The sequence below is a fragment of the Tricharina praecox genome, assembly GCF_024521635.1.
Source record: "Tricharina praecox strain CBS 144465 chromosome Unknown BZA05scaffold_39, whole genome shotgun sequence".
Taxonomy (NCBI): Eukaryota; Fungi; Ascomycota; class Pezizomycetes; order Pezizales; family Pyronemataceae; genus Tricharina; species Tricharina praecox.
The window spans coordinates 43,254-57,551 of record NW_026250441.1 but is presented as its reverse complement, the minus strand read 5'-3'; the positions used below and the strand labels follow the sequence as shown (position 1 = coordinate 57,551).

Here is a 14,298-nt window from a genome sequence, read left to right as displayed (position 1 = left end):
CAGCCTGTTGCGTGTCTCTCCGGCATGTATAGAAAGTTACGGTACTCAATGAACGAAGACCCACTGCAGCTAGCACGGGCCGGTATCACAGTGATGGGGGTCACGGGGCGAGTGCACGGCTACCTATTATCGAACAACTGGAATCATCATGGGATATAATTCATCGAGTACCACTTTATGACCGACCGACCGACTTCCTGACCAAGTACCTACGCCTTAACCCTCCTCCTAACCTTAACCTGAATCCTCTCCTTCGGTCTCGCCACGCCATGATCCGACCACTCCATCCTCTCGCTATTCGTCTCCCACAGCTCGATCTCATACCTCGTCAGTAGGTTCGCCAGGACAAGGTACAACTCCGCATACGCCAGACTGCCGCACCCCACACATTAGCCTCCTCCTCCCCCGCCCTCCCCCCCACTCGTCGCAGGGAATAACTTACTTAACCCCCAAACACCCTCTATCACCCTTACTAAAGCTGACCAACCACTTATTCAACACCTTCCCCTCCTCGCCCATCCAGCGTTCAGGCCGAAACTCCTCCGGGCTCTCGAACAATCGCGGGTCCATATGTATCAGCGTGATATAGAACGCGATGCTAGTGCCCTGGGGGAGGTGCAGCCCGGTAGACGGGATCGTCAGGCCGCCTGTGGGCACGACGCGCGGAAGGCGGGTGGGCGCGATGTGGTTGTAGCGGAGGACTTCTTGGAGGAAACCAGTCTTTCCCGTGTTAGCACGGGTACCACTCATAAAGAGTGGGGGAAGGGGGGGGGGGGGGGGGGGGGGGAGTACGAAATACGCCAACCCCTCTAACCTCGCGAGGCTAAACCTGCCGTCCGCATCCCTCTCGACAGCATCGAGCTCCACCAGCAGCCGCGCGCGCACCTCGGGTTTAGTGAGGAAGTGCCATACGCAGTACTGCAGGCAGTTGCTGGTGCTGTCGGTTCCGGCCGAGGTCAGGGCCACGGCCTCTTCCACCAGGTCTTGGAAGGGAGTCACGAATGCTTCCTTCGATGATGACGAGGAGGGCGGGGGGTCGATTATCGCCTCGATTACCGTGGACGGGCGGGCCTTGCGGGGTGCGCCCGAGGTGCGTGCGGAAGCCACGGAGGCGATTGAGGCCCGCACCAGGGTTTGACATTCCTTCAGCTGGGGTCAGCACGCATATCCGAGGGGAGGGGGAGGGCAGCGCACCTCCATCAGCCTTTTATAAGCGAGCGGGACAAGGCTGGGTACGAACTGCGACACAAACAGCAGCACATTCGTAAGCATCGGAAAATGCAGTCTAATATTGATCCCATCGCTAATGCTGAGCACGCTCTCGACCCAGTCACTCGTAAAGTTCGGCTCATCGAGCATATTCCAGCAGCGGCCGAAGCAGTACTGCGAGATGATATCTACCGTGACGCAGTAGAAGCCGTTTGCCAGCGGCACCGGCGCCCCCGAAGCGCAGAAGGCGTCCAGCTTGTCGCAGAAGTTCTCGATGATCGGTGATAGCACCGTCGAACACGCGTCGTTGATCGCTTTTTTCGAGAAGAACGGGTTGACTAGGCTGCGACGCGCCCGGTGCTCCACCGGGTCGCACGTCAAAGCGCTCGACCGCGAGAGACCGGTGAGCTTGTACATGTTGTGGTCTTTGAGGTATGTCGTCTGTAGGCCGAAGACTCTGTGTGCGTACGACGTCAGTTCTGTTTGTGCAGGGAGAAGTGCGGGTCTCACTGATGGTACAACTCAGGCTCCATGATATCGACATCGGTCGGGCTGATGCGTACGGCGGGGCCTGCAACAGCGGAATCTCAATCAGCACTACCCCTCCCTCTCCCCTCCCCCTCCCGCGCCATCCGCCGACAAGTGCGAACCATATTTCTCATGCAGCGCCGGCAGCTGCTGCCACATGGCCCCGTCTTGGAGCACCTGGTACCACGAAAAGTACATATATGTCGCGGCGGCGAGCGGAGGCCCGGGAACGTGCGAGAGCGGGTGGAACCATACGCGGCGGACGACGATTAGGCCGTACACGACCGCCCAGGTGTACAGCAGGACCCAGAGGTCGATGTAGCGTAGCAGGTCGGCGAGGGCTGCCATCGTTGTGCGGTGGAATGTTGGTGTGGAGTGGCCGATACTGGCAACGGCGGCGGGCGAGGGAGGTTTATGTAGAGTAGCTATCAGACGCCTAGTAACCAAGGTCGTCTCCCGCATCCACGTCCACGTAGACAGCACCTTCTTAGCTCCTGCAATCGTGAAGAATCCGTGGTTGTCACGGCCACCTCGCCTACGTCCCGATTCCTGGCGCATGCATGAATGTGCACTAGTTACCGTGGTTGGTGAGTGCACATCGGCTCGCAGCAGCCGTCGCTCCGTTCCGAGAAGGAGCTGCATACGCGCGTGCGCATGACCGCTGGTCCGTGGTGTTGGTTTTTGGGTTTTGGGTTTTGGCGGTGGAGGGGGTGGAGGGGAGAATCTGGGTTTGCACTTTGCGGACGGGTGCGGTGGGATCACGACGGTGGCAGGAATACACTTCTGATGGGTTGGCAACCCAAGAACTTGGTTCTTCTATGGAAATCCCAGAGTTGGCCCAGCCCACCACCACCGGCGAGACGAGTCCTCCCACTCGATTGCATCCACCCTCCCTCCCGCACGCCGGCCCCGCACCGAACGACCGCCCGGCTGGACTCGGCTAGGCTGGGCTGGGTCTGGTTGGCGCGTGCATGCGCAGAACGCAGTCCAGATTGCAGATTGCAGATCGGCAGTTCCAATCGTCTGAGTCCCTGACCAGGGAAACCTGAACCCGAACCTGGAAGCGTGTTCATCCCGTCGAGAATCGAGATCCCCTTCCTCTTGCCCTTTCCCTTCTCCTTCCCGTGTCTGTGTTCGGTCGGGACATGAAGCTGGCTGGCGAGAGGGTGAGCGGAGTGGGGCAGCATACCCCACTCAAGCCATGCACGAGCCGAGCCATCGACGAGACGAGAGCCAAGCGCCACGTTCCCAGAAGACTCGAGCGACGGTGGTAGCCGCCGCGACCGGGGATGGACGTGATTCGATTACACTAGAGTTATATCCAGGCTGCATGCATGCATGATCGATGATAAGTTGATAACCAAGTTCCAGCTGCTCGCTTAGCGTGGTGGTGGTGGTGGTGGTGGTGGTGGTGGTGGTGGTGGTGGTGGTGTGGTGGTGGTGGTGTGGAGAAGAGCTGAGGGAGTCTGACGAATGGATAGCAGGGGTCCTCAAACCTATCTGGGTGAAAATCCGGCCGGAATCTGGTCTAGAAACATTGGCCAATCAGAATGGCCAGACGTGCGATGTAGGTTTGAGGACCCCGTGCCGGGTGCTGTTCTGGAAGGAAGCGTATCGGGCCGCTTTCCTCAATACAAACTGGCCAGACCGGCGCCGAGAGAAAATTTCTACAGTCTCAGTCCTTGATCGCAGAAACCAGCCGTTACCTACACCTATTATAGTGAGCTAGAGGCGAGCTAGAGCTCCTGCAGTCACCCAGACGGGCACGCAGACGGTGTTTTCGCGGTCTGCAAAAGTAGCGGCGTTTGGAGAATTTTAGCGGGTTCTGGAAAATTCGGTATTTGCCGGACCAGTAAAAACACCTTATCACCCGGCCAGATTTTCACCTAGATAAGTTTGAGGACCCCTGGTGTGGGGAGAAGACGAAATCCTGCGTGGTGGTGGTGTCGGATACTCTGGAACGAGAGAGCGCATCCGGGAGGGGGACGGTTGCAATCCATCCAGAACGTATGTCCACTCAGAATGAACTACCTATGCGAAACTCCAGACTCCAAACTCCGGCATCCTTTCCCCACCACTGCACATCGGGTTTCTCCCGTCGTTACTCGCAACTACTAGTATCCGAGCTCCGGATTCCGGCATCCGGACGGGAAGCCGAAAAATGTTCCGTCCCCGCTAAGGTGATCACCCCGGCCGGCCACGCAATGCGCAGTGACAAGTCAAGGATGATCGAGTCTGTGCGCAGCGTCGGTGCCGGTGCCGGTTTCCGCTCGGTTGGATTGCGGGGGAAGAATGGAACCGGAATTATATGCACACAACGAGTCTGTTGCTGTGATTAGGACGGAGGCATAGGTGGAGGCAGAGGATTGACTCTTGGCTGCTGGTGGAGGTCGTGGTGAGATCAGGATGTGGACAAGTCACAATGGATCAATACGTCAACGTAATTCTAACGTATCCTCTCGAAGAATCAGTTTCTACCGGTAGTCCAAGTGAAGTACTCTACTACCAACTACCACGCTCGGAAGCCATTTTCCCCATCGTCGCACGTGACACACCTTCACTGCCAGGTATCTGTGAGTCAGCGTCCGCCGCATGTTAACTACGCTACCCCATATACGGACTAGTTAGCGTGGCGTGGCCAGGCAGACGTCTGGCTGAAGCGATGAGCTGCAAGCTGTTTGCTCGCGGGCGCGTTAACCAACCACCACCATCTCCGTTCGCGAAGCTGAAGACTTGTCAACTTCTTCTGTGGATCCATTAGATATCTGGAGAATTCTCCCCTTCCGCTACCCAGCCAAGCTGCACGCACCCACGCAACCTCCACGTCGGGCGATCCACCACCCGCCCACCGCGATGCCCACGCTCGACGACCTCCCGCGCGAAGTCCTATACGAGATCCTATCGCACCTGTCACCCGTTTCCGCCAGCGTCCCCTCGCTGTGTCGCCATGCCTTCAGCGCGCTCTTCCTGAGCAGCCGGTCCCTGCACTCAGCGGTAGAGTCCTACAGCCTGCACCTGCTCACGAAGCTATCACTCGCGTTCCCCTCCTCCCCCCGTGCCCGCCTCAAGGCGCCCTACACGCGCACCTACCTGCGGCATGCGCACATGCGCTGCCGCTTCTGCGACCGGCGCACGCGGTGCGTCGCGCGCGTATTCAACGATGTGCGGTGCTGTCGGCGGTGCGACACGCGGTGGGAGGGGGTGACGATGACGGATGCGCGGGCGGAGTGGCGGCTGGGGCGCGACGAGCTGCTGGCCCGGTGTCGCTGGGGCACGTATATGGTCCATAGTGTCCGTGCGACTATGCTGCTGGAGGAGGATGTCATGGCACTCGCCAGGGAGCGCCATGGTGATCTCGACGCGTGGATCGAGAAGAGGACTGATAAGTGGAAGGAGAGGTATCGCGTTAGGAAAGGTACGTGGATGGCGACGAGGGCGCGCGGCGACGGCGGCGGCGGCTGACGGTGCGTGCGTTGCAGAGGCGCGGGATAAGCGGCAGCGGTTGAGGGATCGCGACGCCGCCGCGTAGAGGAGTGGTACATACATACGGCTTCTCGGCTACTGCCGGATCGTGATGGCGAGGTCTTCAACGCTGTTGTTTAGAAATGGAAATCGTGTTGACATGACTGCGCATAAGTTCGCTTTCGAGTACCCATGAATGTCATGCTGTCGAGCAGAGTCGCCACAACCGTCAACGACGTCAAGCACATCGTAATACCGGTGATTTCGGCAGCTTGGACGTCGGGACGATGCGACGGCAGTGCTGCACAAGCAGATTTCATCGGCTCTGTGAATCTTGACATTCGTGGGACTTATCGACAAGTCGAATCTACGAAGAGTACTCCGGTAGAGTATCTACTGGCATTGGCACTGATGGCAGCCATGCATTCGGAGTCACTCGACGACGATATTCCGGGTACGTGATTCATTAGCAGTCTCTTAGGCTCCGTTCATCTCACCATTATCTCATCCTGCTACCACACAAACTTGACAACCATTATTTCACTAATAATTTGAGGTGGCAAATGTTCATCTCAACCCACTATCTCGCTATTATGTCAAGTAGGGCTGCGCCACGCAAACAAAAAAGGGGGGGAGTCTCCATCGACAACCTCAACCACTACCATCACCACCACCATGACGCGAAAATCAACGAGAGTACAGATACTTCAACAACTAGAACAGCAAAAACTCCTGCCTCGGCAGGAAACGTGATTCTTCGGAAGAATTTGCAACTTCTGGCAGCTGAAGACTATGGAAGCAATGGTTTTCATTACACGCGTCATCCGGGAAGCATTGCCAGAGTCAATTAACTCATACAGTTATAGTCATCGAAAGAATGACTGAGTAAATCCGCGAGATTCCAGTGGAAACGCGTAATCCATTCCATTTTTCCATCGCATTTGAGGCTCCAGGACCCTACTCTATTACATAATGGTTCACCTCCGCTCGCTCCCCTTCAACTACGCTTACCGGCTAGCTTCTATGTAGTGGCAGCAATAGATGTGGCGTTGCTTCAGAAGTCTGGGCGCCGAAACGACATAATGCGACATAATGCTAAAAGCATTATGTCGCGCTACGTGCTTGGCACATCCGCATGATGAGATAATGGTGAGATGAACGGAGCCTAGTAGCTGCGTGTCGCTGTGTCGGGCATCCATTGATACATATGGCAGTGTTGGTTATTACAGTGAGACATGGTCCATGTCCTACAAAATCTCGCATATTATCCGGGGCAGAAATGGCAAAAGTTTGTCTTTCCAACTCAGCCCCTCCGCCGAGCAGCGATTGTTCAGTTTTTTTACGATTGGGCTTTTAAAATGGTGGGAGGTGCGGTCCTCTGAGCTCTCAATCCCTGACATGGGGAGCTGAAGGCTAATATCATTCATGCCTTTCGCTTAATAGTGGTTCTCTGTTTCTCGTTCGGCTTCGACGCATACCTACTTCAGACGCAACTCGGTGCCAGCGGCTGTAGCTGAGGAGGTGGACAGGAATTCGTTCATCATATGACAGCTTCGTTCGTAAAGTACCAGGTCAAGAGTTTTCGTACGCCTCTTGCGATTCTAAAGCTTCTATGAAAGACTCGATTTTTTTCCGCCACGTGAAGCGTGGGTTTTGGTTACTTGAGAATGGGCATTTTTGGTGTAAAACGGCCCTTGTAGGAAGACGTTTGACCTACCTAGTACTTTACCTTATACTGTGGCAAAAAGGGGGGTTTATCAGTGTGGCCGCAGTACCGGTACATCACGGTCGTGAGATTGAATACAGGCAGTAAAAAAACGACGGAATTGTTGGAGGAGGAAAAGTCTTAGAATATCCGAAGCAATGCACAATGCGATTTCGGTGCGAAGTAGTCATATAATTAATCCAGTTATTTGATATTGGTCGCACTATCGCTGCCTGCAATAAGTCTGCATTCAAATGAATGCGTCTTCGCGCAACTCTCTGAAGCTTACTACCTAGACCGATATAGCAACGAAATGGAATATTATGAACGTGGCATGCTCAAGTATGCACCTTGGCCGCCCGCCGTAAAACAGAGCCGCCTCTGCCCCCGAATCCCACAGTTCAAACATAGAATCTCATGATATCTCACCCGCTTTGTAAAAGGCGGCTAGCGTCTAACAGCATACAGACTAGTCACAGGCCGTCGTCACCTGACTTTGACGGCGGTCCGCACCGTCGGACTGCGACCGACCCCGGACGGACTATTTTCAAACCGTCCGCCCGATGCTCGGATGGGACTGAGTGTTGGCAATCCGGACACGACAACGTACATATGGAGAACACTGCGGGGAGCGCGGGGTACTATAGACGCATCTCTGTGTTGCGGCGAGCTAGTGTTATGGGAGTGTGACCAGGATCATACCCGATGCGGAGGGATAAACGTTGAATCGTTTCCCTCTTTTCTGTGCTTGTCTGTTCGTCTTGTTCTTCTCTTGTTCTTCTCACACATCACCCATTCATCACACCGACAAATCCATCACACCGAATAATTCATGAAACCTCTGTTTGTCTCATCCACGGCACAGCTGGTGCGAGACATCCGGCTCTGCCAACTTCCGCTTACAGTTTGTTTTTAGGCGGCAGGTGGACGACTCCAATCGGTAATCACCACAAAGCCACTACAATGATTGAATGGACAGACAACATGGAGTAATTGTCGCTGTATCTATTTTTGACGGTGTGTAGGTAAAGTCTAATATTGAAAAGAGTCCAACCCCTCCCACCACCGTCATGCACAAACCCCGCACTAATCAATCGGCATGCTTCGCCGATGAAGCAGACGAATTGCTGTCCTTTAAACTTTCGGAAGGCGATCTGATCGAATGATTTCATGACACGGCCTGCGTTTCGATCCAGCAATGGTACCCCCGATATCCATCTGTAGCACGCGGAACATCGAACGGGGAGAAATGCTAAGCGGCAAATATGGACGTCGTCAGAACATCTGAAGCAGATCTCCTGCTGGAACTTGGATGGTGTCTTCTGCGGTGTTGGCTAATTTGTGCTTCTAAACATGGGCATCTGTACCGATAATACGCGTGTTCTTTTACGGCAGAGCTCACGCAGCTAGCGGATAACAATATTCTTTCCCCCACTTTGAATGATGTTTGTCAATGAGCTTTCGAATAGTGCTATGTATTAGGATCTCGGTTGAAGCGGGAGGATATGTACAAACACTACCGCAACATCGCCGTATGTCAGCTCGGTGGTAAGGTGGACTGCATCCTGTCACCTTCGACCAGTTAATAAATCGAATGTTGATGTTGCTTCTTCTCGGCATGCAATCACTACACCCCAAGTATCATACGCCTGCGGGGCTGTTATCGAAGCCGGGGTGCAAAATCTCAATCGTCCTGTCCGTATATTTGGTCAATTGGAAGCCAGGTCTTCTTCTCATCCGCCCGCCACAACTGTTCGTTCCTCATGGGTTCTTTTCTTTCGGTCGTCCATATTACTCCTCTGCCAGAACTCCTTGTCGCTGCATTCGTTCCCTCCTCCCACGCGCTTTCCGATTCAATATCACGTTAAACCCCCCGGACGGCCTCCAGACCTCGCATCAGCGACTCTGAGTTCCTTTAACCGTACCGTACGACTGCGGGAGACATTGCTTCTCCGCCGGGCCGTGGAAGCGCTAGCGTACAACGGTGAAATACCTGTGGTGAGGTTTTTATGGCGTTTGGTGGGGCATTTAGGAGGCCGCAAAGTTTAAGCAATACCTCCCGGGAGTTCGGGAGTTCGCAAAGCGGCACGGAAATACCAGAAGTAGTTGCCCTACATTCCTCATCTATTTCATTGTACAAAGAACTGTCGATAACCGTTCCACAAGTCTTGAGTTCATCATTGGCGAATTTGAAAGTTTAGTACTGACTTCGTTAGTTTCGACAAGCGGTGGCAGAATCACGATCGCACATCCTCAAAAAACGCGAGTCAGACCTGGCAGCAGATTTCCATCAATTGAAGCTGCAATCCGAGGTTGTTGGCCCGCATGGGCAATCCGAGGTTGTTGGCTCGCATGGGCAATCCGCCACTGTTTTGCACCTCACCGCCGAGGTTTCACGCTCGCACGACGTCACCGCAGTACTTCAAGGCGAAAGCGCGGCATCGATCAGGTGTGAAGACATCCAATGGGTCTTCCAGATGATCAACGAGCACATGGAAACATCGTATCTGTATCGACTAGAATACGATTCGCTCCTTGGCTTTACCATAGGAAAGGACTTTGGCACGGCTTATGCGATGCTTCGTCCGTTGTGGAGATGCTTCGAAGGTCATGGGGTACTTGGGACCGCACAGAAGGAGATGGACAACTGGAGGGCATTTCTTCACGCTCGCAGGAAGGGCGCAATTCATCGCGACAAGATAGGGGTTACCATGATCATCGATCCGTACCAAATCCCACCAAGGCGCGTTTGGGATCTGTATGCCAACAGGGTGGTCGACTATGCGTATTGCTCATTCACCGGCTCTAATGGCTGGGAGTCCTTCGTAAACGATCAGGTCGTTTCCAGCGCTGGTCGGAAACTGTGCGCCATCTCACATGCGTGGACAGACGATACACAAACGATCATGACGCCGATCAATGGCGGACAATGGCCAGTGACCATACCGGTCGGTGTCGACTTGGAAAGTATACGACGAGAGGTGCTTGCATTGGGAGTGCAATATTGCTGGTTGGATGTCCTCTGTTTGCGCCAGGGGTTCCCTCGGGGCACGGAAGGGCTGCGGTTGATCCGTCAACGCACGACGACGTTATCCACAAACGATCGCCCTTTGTCAGCAGCTGGAGCACGGAAGGCAAAGAGGGTAGAATGGGATCTCCGGAAAGAGGAATGGCGCATTGATGTACCGACCATCGGCAATGTGTATCGCGAAAAGGCCGACACCTTCGTTCTCCGGTATTACAACGGCCTAGGCAGATGCTTTGATAATAACCCGGCTCTTCTTGACGGAAAGCGACATTGGAAGAACCGCGTGTGGACGGTCCAGGAGTCAACCGGCAACTATATGGTTGGCGGTCGAAGGGAGAAAGGCCAGGATATTGAGAGGGACTTCCTCCAGCTAGCCGTGGAATGCGTCATGCACCCCCACACCATGAATTGTTTTATAAAGGAACGAGATCGGCTGTTTTATGCGCTTCTGTTGATACACGGCCGTCAGGCGACGAACGAAATCGATAAGATCACTTCTATCTCTTATATCCTGCGGTGCCCGACGCTACCAGCATACGACATCGACGAGAAGCCCGAAGACGCCTGGGGATTATGCATTTCTCATATGCCGCGATGGGGGAGGGGTGAACTGCTGTTCCGATACCCTGTGCCTTCGGATCAGCAGGAGTCACAACGCCGGTGGTGTCCATCATGGGAGCATACAAAGTCCCTGCGTCTTGTGGAGTGGTCTGCTACTGGGTCGAAGCTTCAACAGAGCAGCGAAATCGAGGGACATATGATTCCTGGGCGCTCGTTCGATTCAAGCTCCTACGATACGATGTTCGACCACGTCGCTGTCAACCGCAATGAAGCCGGCAAGGCCACCTCTGCCATTTGCATTGGTTACTATATCAGAACTTGCTCAATTTCTGGCTTTAACACGGTTAGCGGGGATGATGAGGGTAGCGGGAACAACGACATCTGCAAGGCCAATCCAACCGAGAAGCCAACGATCTACGGCAAGGCAACGGGGTACAAGAGACGAACGAGCTTCGACCTGATGACCACGAAGACCGGGAAACCACCGAGGTTCAACATGGCCACGGAGACCGAGAAACCAACGAGGTTCAACATAACCCTGGAGACGGAGAAACCAACGTGGTTTAACATGACCCCGGAGACAGAGAAGTCGTGGAACTACGAGAAGCTAACGCGGCCCGAGATGCCGCCAACGCGGTTCAAGAGGCCTTGGAGTACGGACATGAGGCCTTGGAGTACGGACATCACAACGGAGACCGAGAAGCCATCGGGGTACGAGAAACGGAGGAGGCTCAACAAGACCACGGGCTTTGAGATGATAACGGGTAACCAGATGCCTAGATGGAAGGACATGGCCATGGAGACCTGGGGACCCATGCGGATCGAGAGAACTGCGGAGACCAAGAAGACCACGAAGACCAAGAAGACGACCGAGGCCGAGGAGGAATCCTGGTGCAGATATGGAAAGATAGTAGTCGATGGCCATGGGATGCAACGTCGCGAATGGAAAATATTTGCCGATCACATGGCGCCCATACCCGATGGAGATTATTCTCTAGTTGGCTGCCGGCATGGTGGATGCTGGGTCGTATGTGAAGCGGGAAGAACCCTTGATGAGATGTTGAAAGTTTCTGTGATTTGTATGCCGAGCCATGTAGGGAGAGATTTGTATCGGATGGGGTTAGTTGCGTCGGGAGTGGAGATTACATTTCTATAAAAATCCTCGCGGGGAAGGGGTTGCAATGCTGGGTGGGCAGGGGGTGGATGAATGGGGGTGATGTAGCTAGCTGATGTTTTTTTTCTTATGCTGTCCTGTAATTCAAAAACAATGGGGGTAGCATCTACTGTCGCGCTGTAATTTGTGTTGATGATTGGTACACTGTGAATACATGATACATCGCCAACTAGCAACAATGCTTTGGGTGCGGATATTACAGCAATGATGGCGGCCCCTATGCCGAGTACCTAGGCAATACACATTTGCAGAAGTTCAGCTCCCCATTTCTGCCATATACAGGCTACTAGCACAATGATTCCATTCCCAACGCGATCTATTAGAAGACAAATGCAACACCTCCGTCCGTCTAAAGCAGAATCTCCTTTGCTTGGCCAGCGCTCGGTACCATCATCCCCAAGCCAATAGCCCAATCTTCCCTGCCAGTCTCCGCCACAAGTTCCTTCACAAGATCCGTCCTTCTCCCGTACGGCTTCGGGCTCCCAATCGTACTGATTCCCCTTCCAAACATGACAGCCCTCTTCGCGACGGCATTGCTCAACCCCAACAACCCTGCCTCGGCCAGCAGCAGTCCCAGTATCACCGCACTCCCTGTAGCCGACGCCACCCCCATCACCGCCGCAGTGCCATAGACCAGCACGGTAGCCGCCGACACCGCAAACCCCTCCACGTCCGTGGTATTCCGCATCCACTGGCCGGAAGTGACAGTCTTTATATCGTCCACCAGTCCGGAGATACGGATCCAGCGATCCTGGGAAACAAGCACCAGCAGGTCGCCATGCACACCCGGCTCAGGCGCGCCTTTCCAGCCCAGGCGACTCTGCCGCCGGATAACGGCGACATTCACCGCGCGGGCAAGGACCAGCGCGCCGATGCACGAGACGGCATACCAGTCCTTGAGCGCGACGAGGCCGACCGTCGCCGCGACCGTCAGGCAGATCGCGGAGCCCCAGAGGACTTCCGCGAGGGTGCCGACGCCGGCACCGCCGGCTCCCGGCGATGCGACGGCGCAGTTCACGAGCTGGCCGGGTACACCCACGCGCTGGAAGAACGCCACCGTCGCTTGGTTCTCGACGCGGAATACGTAGCCGGTGGTGAGCGCGGCGGTCGCGGGGAGCTCGCCGTCGTTGGCGCGGAAGGCGGATTGCTGCGTGTGTAGGCCCGGCGCAAGGAGGAGACAGTCGAGGTATGAGGATGTGCCGGTTATTGCGGTGCGAGCGGCAATCGCATCGAGAGGAGCGAGCGCGACGAGGGACGCGGGCGGGAATGGGAGCGCGGGGAATGATCTGAACATCGTGATGTCGGAGTGCTGTGCAGTGGGTGGACGCGTCGCGAGGTGTAGAAGAAGACGATGACGATTTTGTGAAGAATGGTGCGGACAGTTACAACTGCACAAACGAAGACAATGTACTTATTGTACTTTGCGGCGTGGTTGCCTACGCACTGCCCCAACTCACCGGCCTGAGCTCCGTGAAGTTGTGTGGATGTGGCGCGGGGTAATTGGTCGCCTCATGAGAGACACCTGCGGGGTCATTGATTCGGTGAGCTATGTGCTTCTGGACGCACAGAAAAGTTTCGCTCGGTGAAGTAGGGCTGACGATCACGCACTAACACGTATGCAGGGTTAGACAATTAGCGGCTTCGCCTATTGCAACGCCAGTGGTCGCGCCGTCTAGTTGTCGAAGCTAAATCTACGGCCGCGAAATGAGAACTCTCCCAACATACAAGAAAAACACTGCATAGATATATAGCACGTTCTTGGCCGTAATTGATATCGCAGGAAGAACAAACATAATACATCGCGGCTGCCTATCGCATGTCTAGAACCTTAAACTGTGTGGAGTCTCGACAAGTCTCAGCCCCGGAGCTGTCCGCATTAATTATCATACAAACAGGAGCTCCTTATAATTGCAAGCCGTGTTGTATTGGAGAGGCAAGGCAACCAAGCGTTCTCATTTGCTCCGCCACAATGTGCTGGCACATCGAGTGACTTTCGAAGGATTGATATAGCCGAGTAATAGCCCATGCAAGCGCGGACGTGAGCAATTGGCTGGTACTCGTTGGCAATACTGGAGGAACAGAACAGATGCGCTTGCATATATAGAGCGTCGAGCAAAAGCAGTGCGAAAGTGCCAACAGCGACTGGAATAGTGAGCAGATGCACGGACGTCGGAACGCAAGGCTATATTACGGTTCAACGAGCTAAGCTTCGCGTCATACCTCGTCAGAAGAAATTAGCAATCGTACCATCGGTGCTGGCATTCATCGACAGTTTCCTTGATGTGATACCGAGTGTTTGAGACCGCCCGCCAAGTAGTGTGACGATGCTGCTACGTTCAGCAGTTGGAGATCTTGCTTCACATCGCGACGATGTGCACACTCCTGTCTATTATGACGCTAGGATTACATAACCACTTACAGCTGGTTGGTTTCATCGAAAATCTCTGTTAGTATAGTGGTTAGTATTTCCGCCTGTCATTACAATGATAGTCCGCGGGAGACCAGGGTTCAATTCCCTGACAGAGAGTTCAATTTTTTCCCCCCCAGGTGTGCTGTGAGCCATACCTAGTGTCTTTGGCACTCACCAGACGACACACGAGAACGCCACAGCTATAGACGTAACAGTACAAT

At 54.5% G+C, this 14,298-nt stretch overlaps 4 protein-coding genes and 1 non-coding gene across 5 annotated transcripts; 3 read left to right on the top strand and 2 right to left on the bottom strand.

Moving 5' to 3' along the window:
- Window positions 1–137: 137 nt before the first annotated feature.
- On the bottom strand, window positions 138–2,518 carry BZA05DRAFT_412106 (cytochrome P450). The gene is made up of 6 exons (XM_051485067.1): window positions 1,860–2,518; window positions 1,720–1,780; window positions 1,195–1,666; window positions 793–1,143; window positions 443–720; window positions 138–372 (listed from the first exon to the last, which is right to left on the bottom strand). Exons 1-6 carry the CDS (start codon window positions 2,377–2,379, stop codon window positions 210–212), a joined length of 1,845 nt encoding a protein of 614 aa, XP_051335125.1. The 5' UTR covers window positions 2,380–2,518; the 3' UTR covers window positions 138–209.
- Window positions 2,519–4,202: 1,684 nt separating this feature from the next.
- Window positions 4,203–5,719, top strand: BZA05DRAFT_477502 (uncharacterized protein). Its single transcript, XM_051488309.1, has 2 exons — window positions 4,203–5,152; window positions 5,217–5,719. Exons 1-2 carry the CDS (start codon window positions 4,591–4,593, stop codon window positions 5,264–5,266), a joined length of 612 nt encoding a protein of 203 aa, XP_051335124.1. The 5' UTR covers window positions 4,203–4,590; the 3' UTR covers window positions 5,267–5,719.
- A 2,886-nt stretch (window positions 5,720–8,605) lies between these two features.
- On the top strand, window positions 8,606–10,611 carry BZA05DRAFT_359900 (uncharacterized protein; the record flags this gene model as incomplete). The annotated part of the gene is made up of 3 exons (XM_051481477.1): window positions 8,606–9,006; window positions 9,121–9,941; window positions 10,047–10,611. Coding segments are annotated over exons 1-3 (1,479 nt in total), but the record flags the coding sequence as incomplete, so codon positions are not given.
- Window positions 10,612–11,780: 1,169 nt separating this feature from the next.
- Window positions 11,781–13,343, bottom strand: BZA05DRAFT_379903 (uncharacterized protein). The gene has a single exon (XM_051481895.1). The coding sequence runs from the start codon at window positions 12,959–12,961 to the stop codon at window positions 12,017–12,019; it is 945 nt and encodes a 314-aa protein (XP_051335122.1). The 5' UTR covers window positions 12,962–13,343; the 3' UTR covers window positions 11,781–12,016.
- A 765-nt stretch (window positions 13,344–14,108) lies between these two features.
- On the top strand, window positions 14,109–14,194 carry BZA05DRAFT_t284. The gene has a single exon. It is a non-coding gene; the product is annotated as a tRNA-Asp (tRNA).
- Window positions 14,195–14,298: the final 104 nt, after the last annotated feature.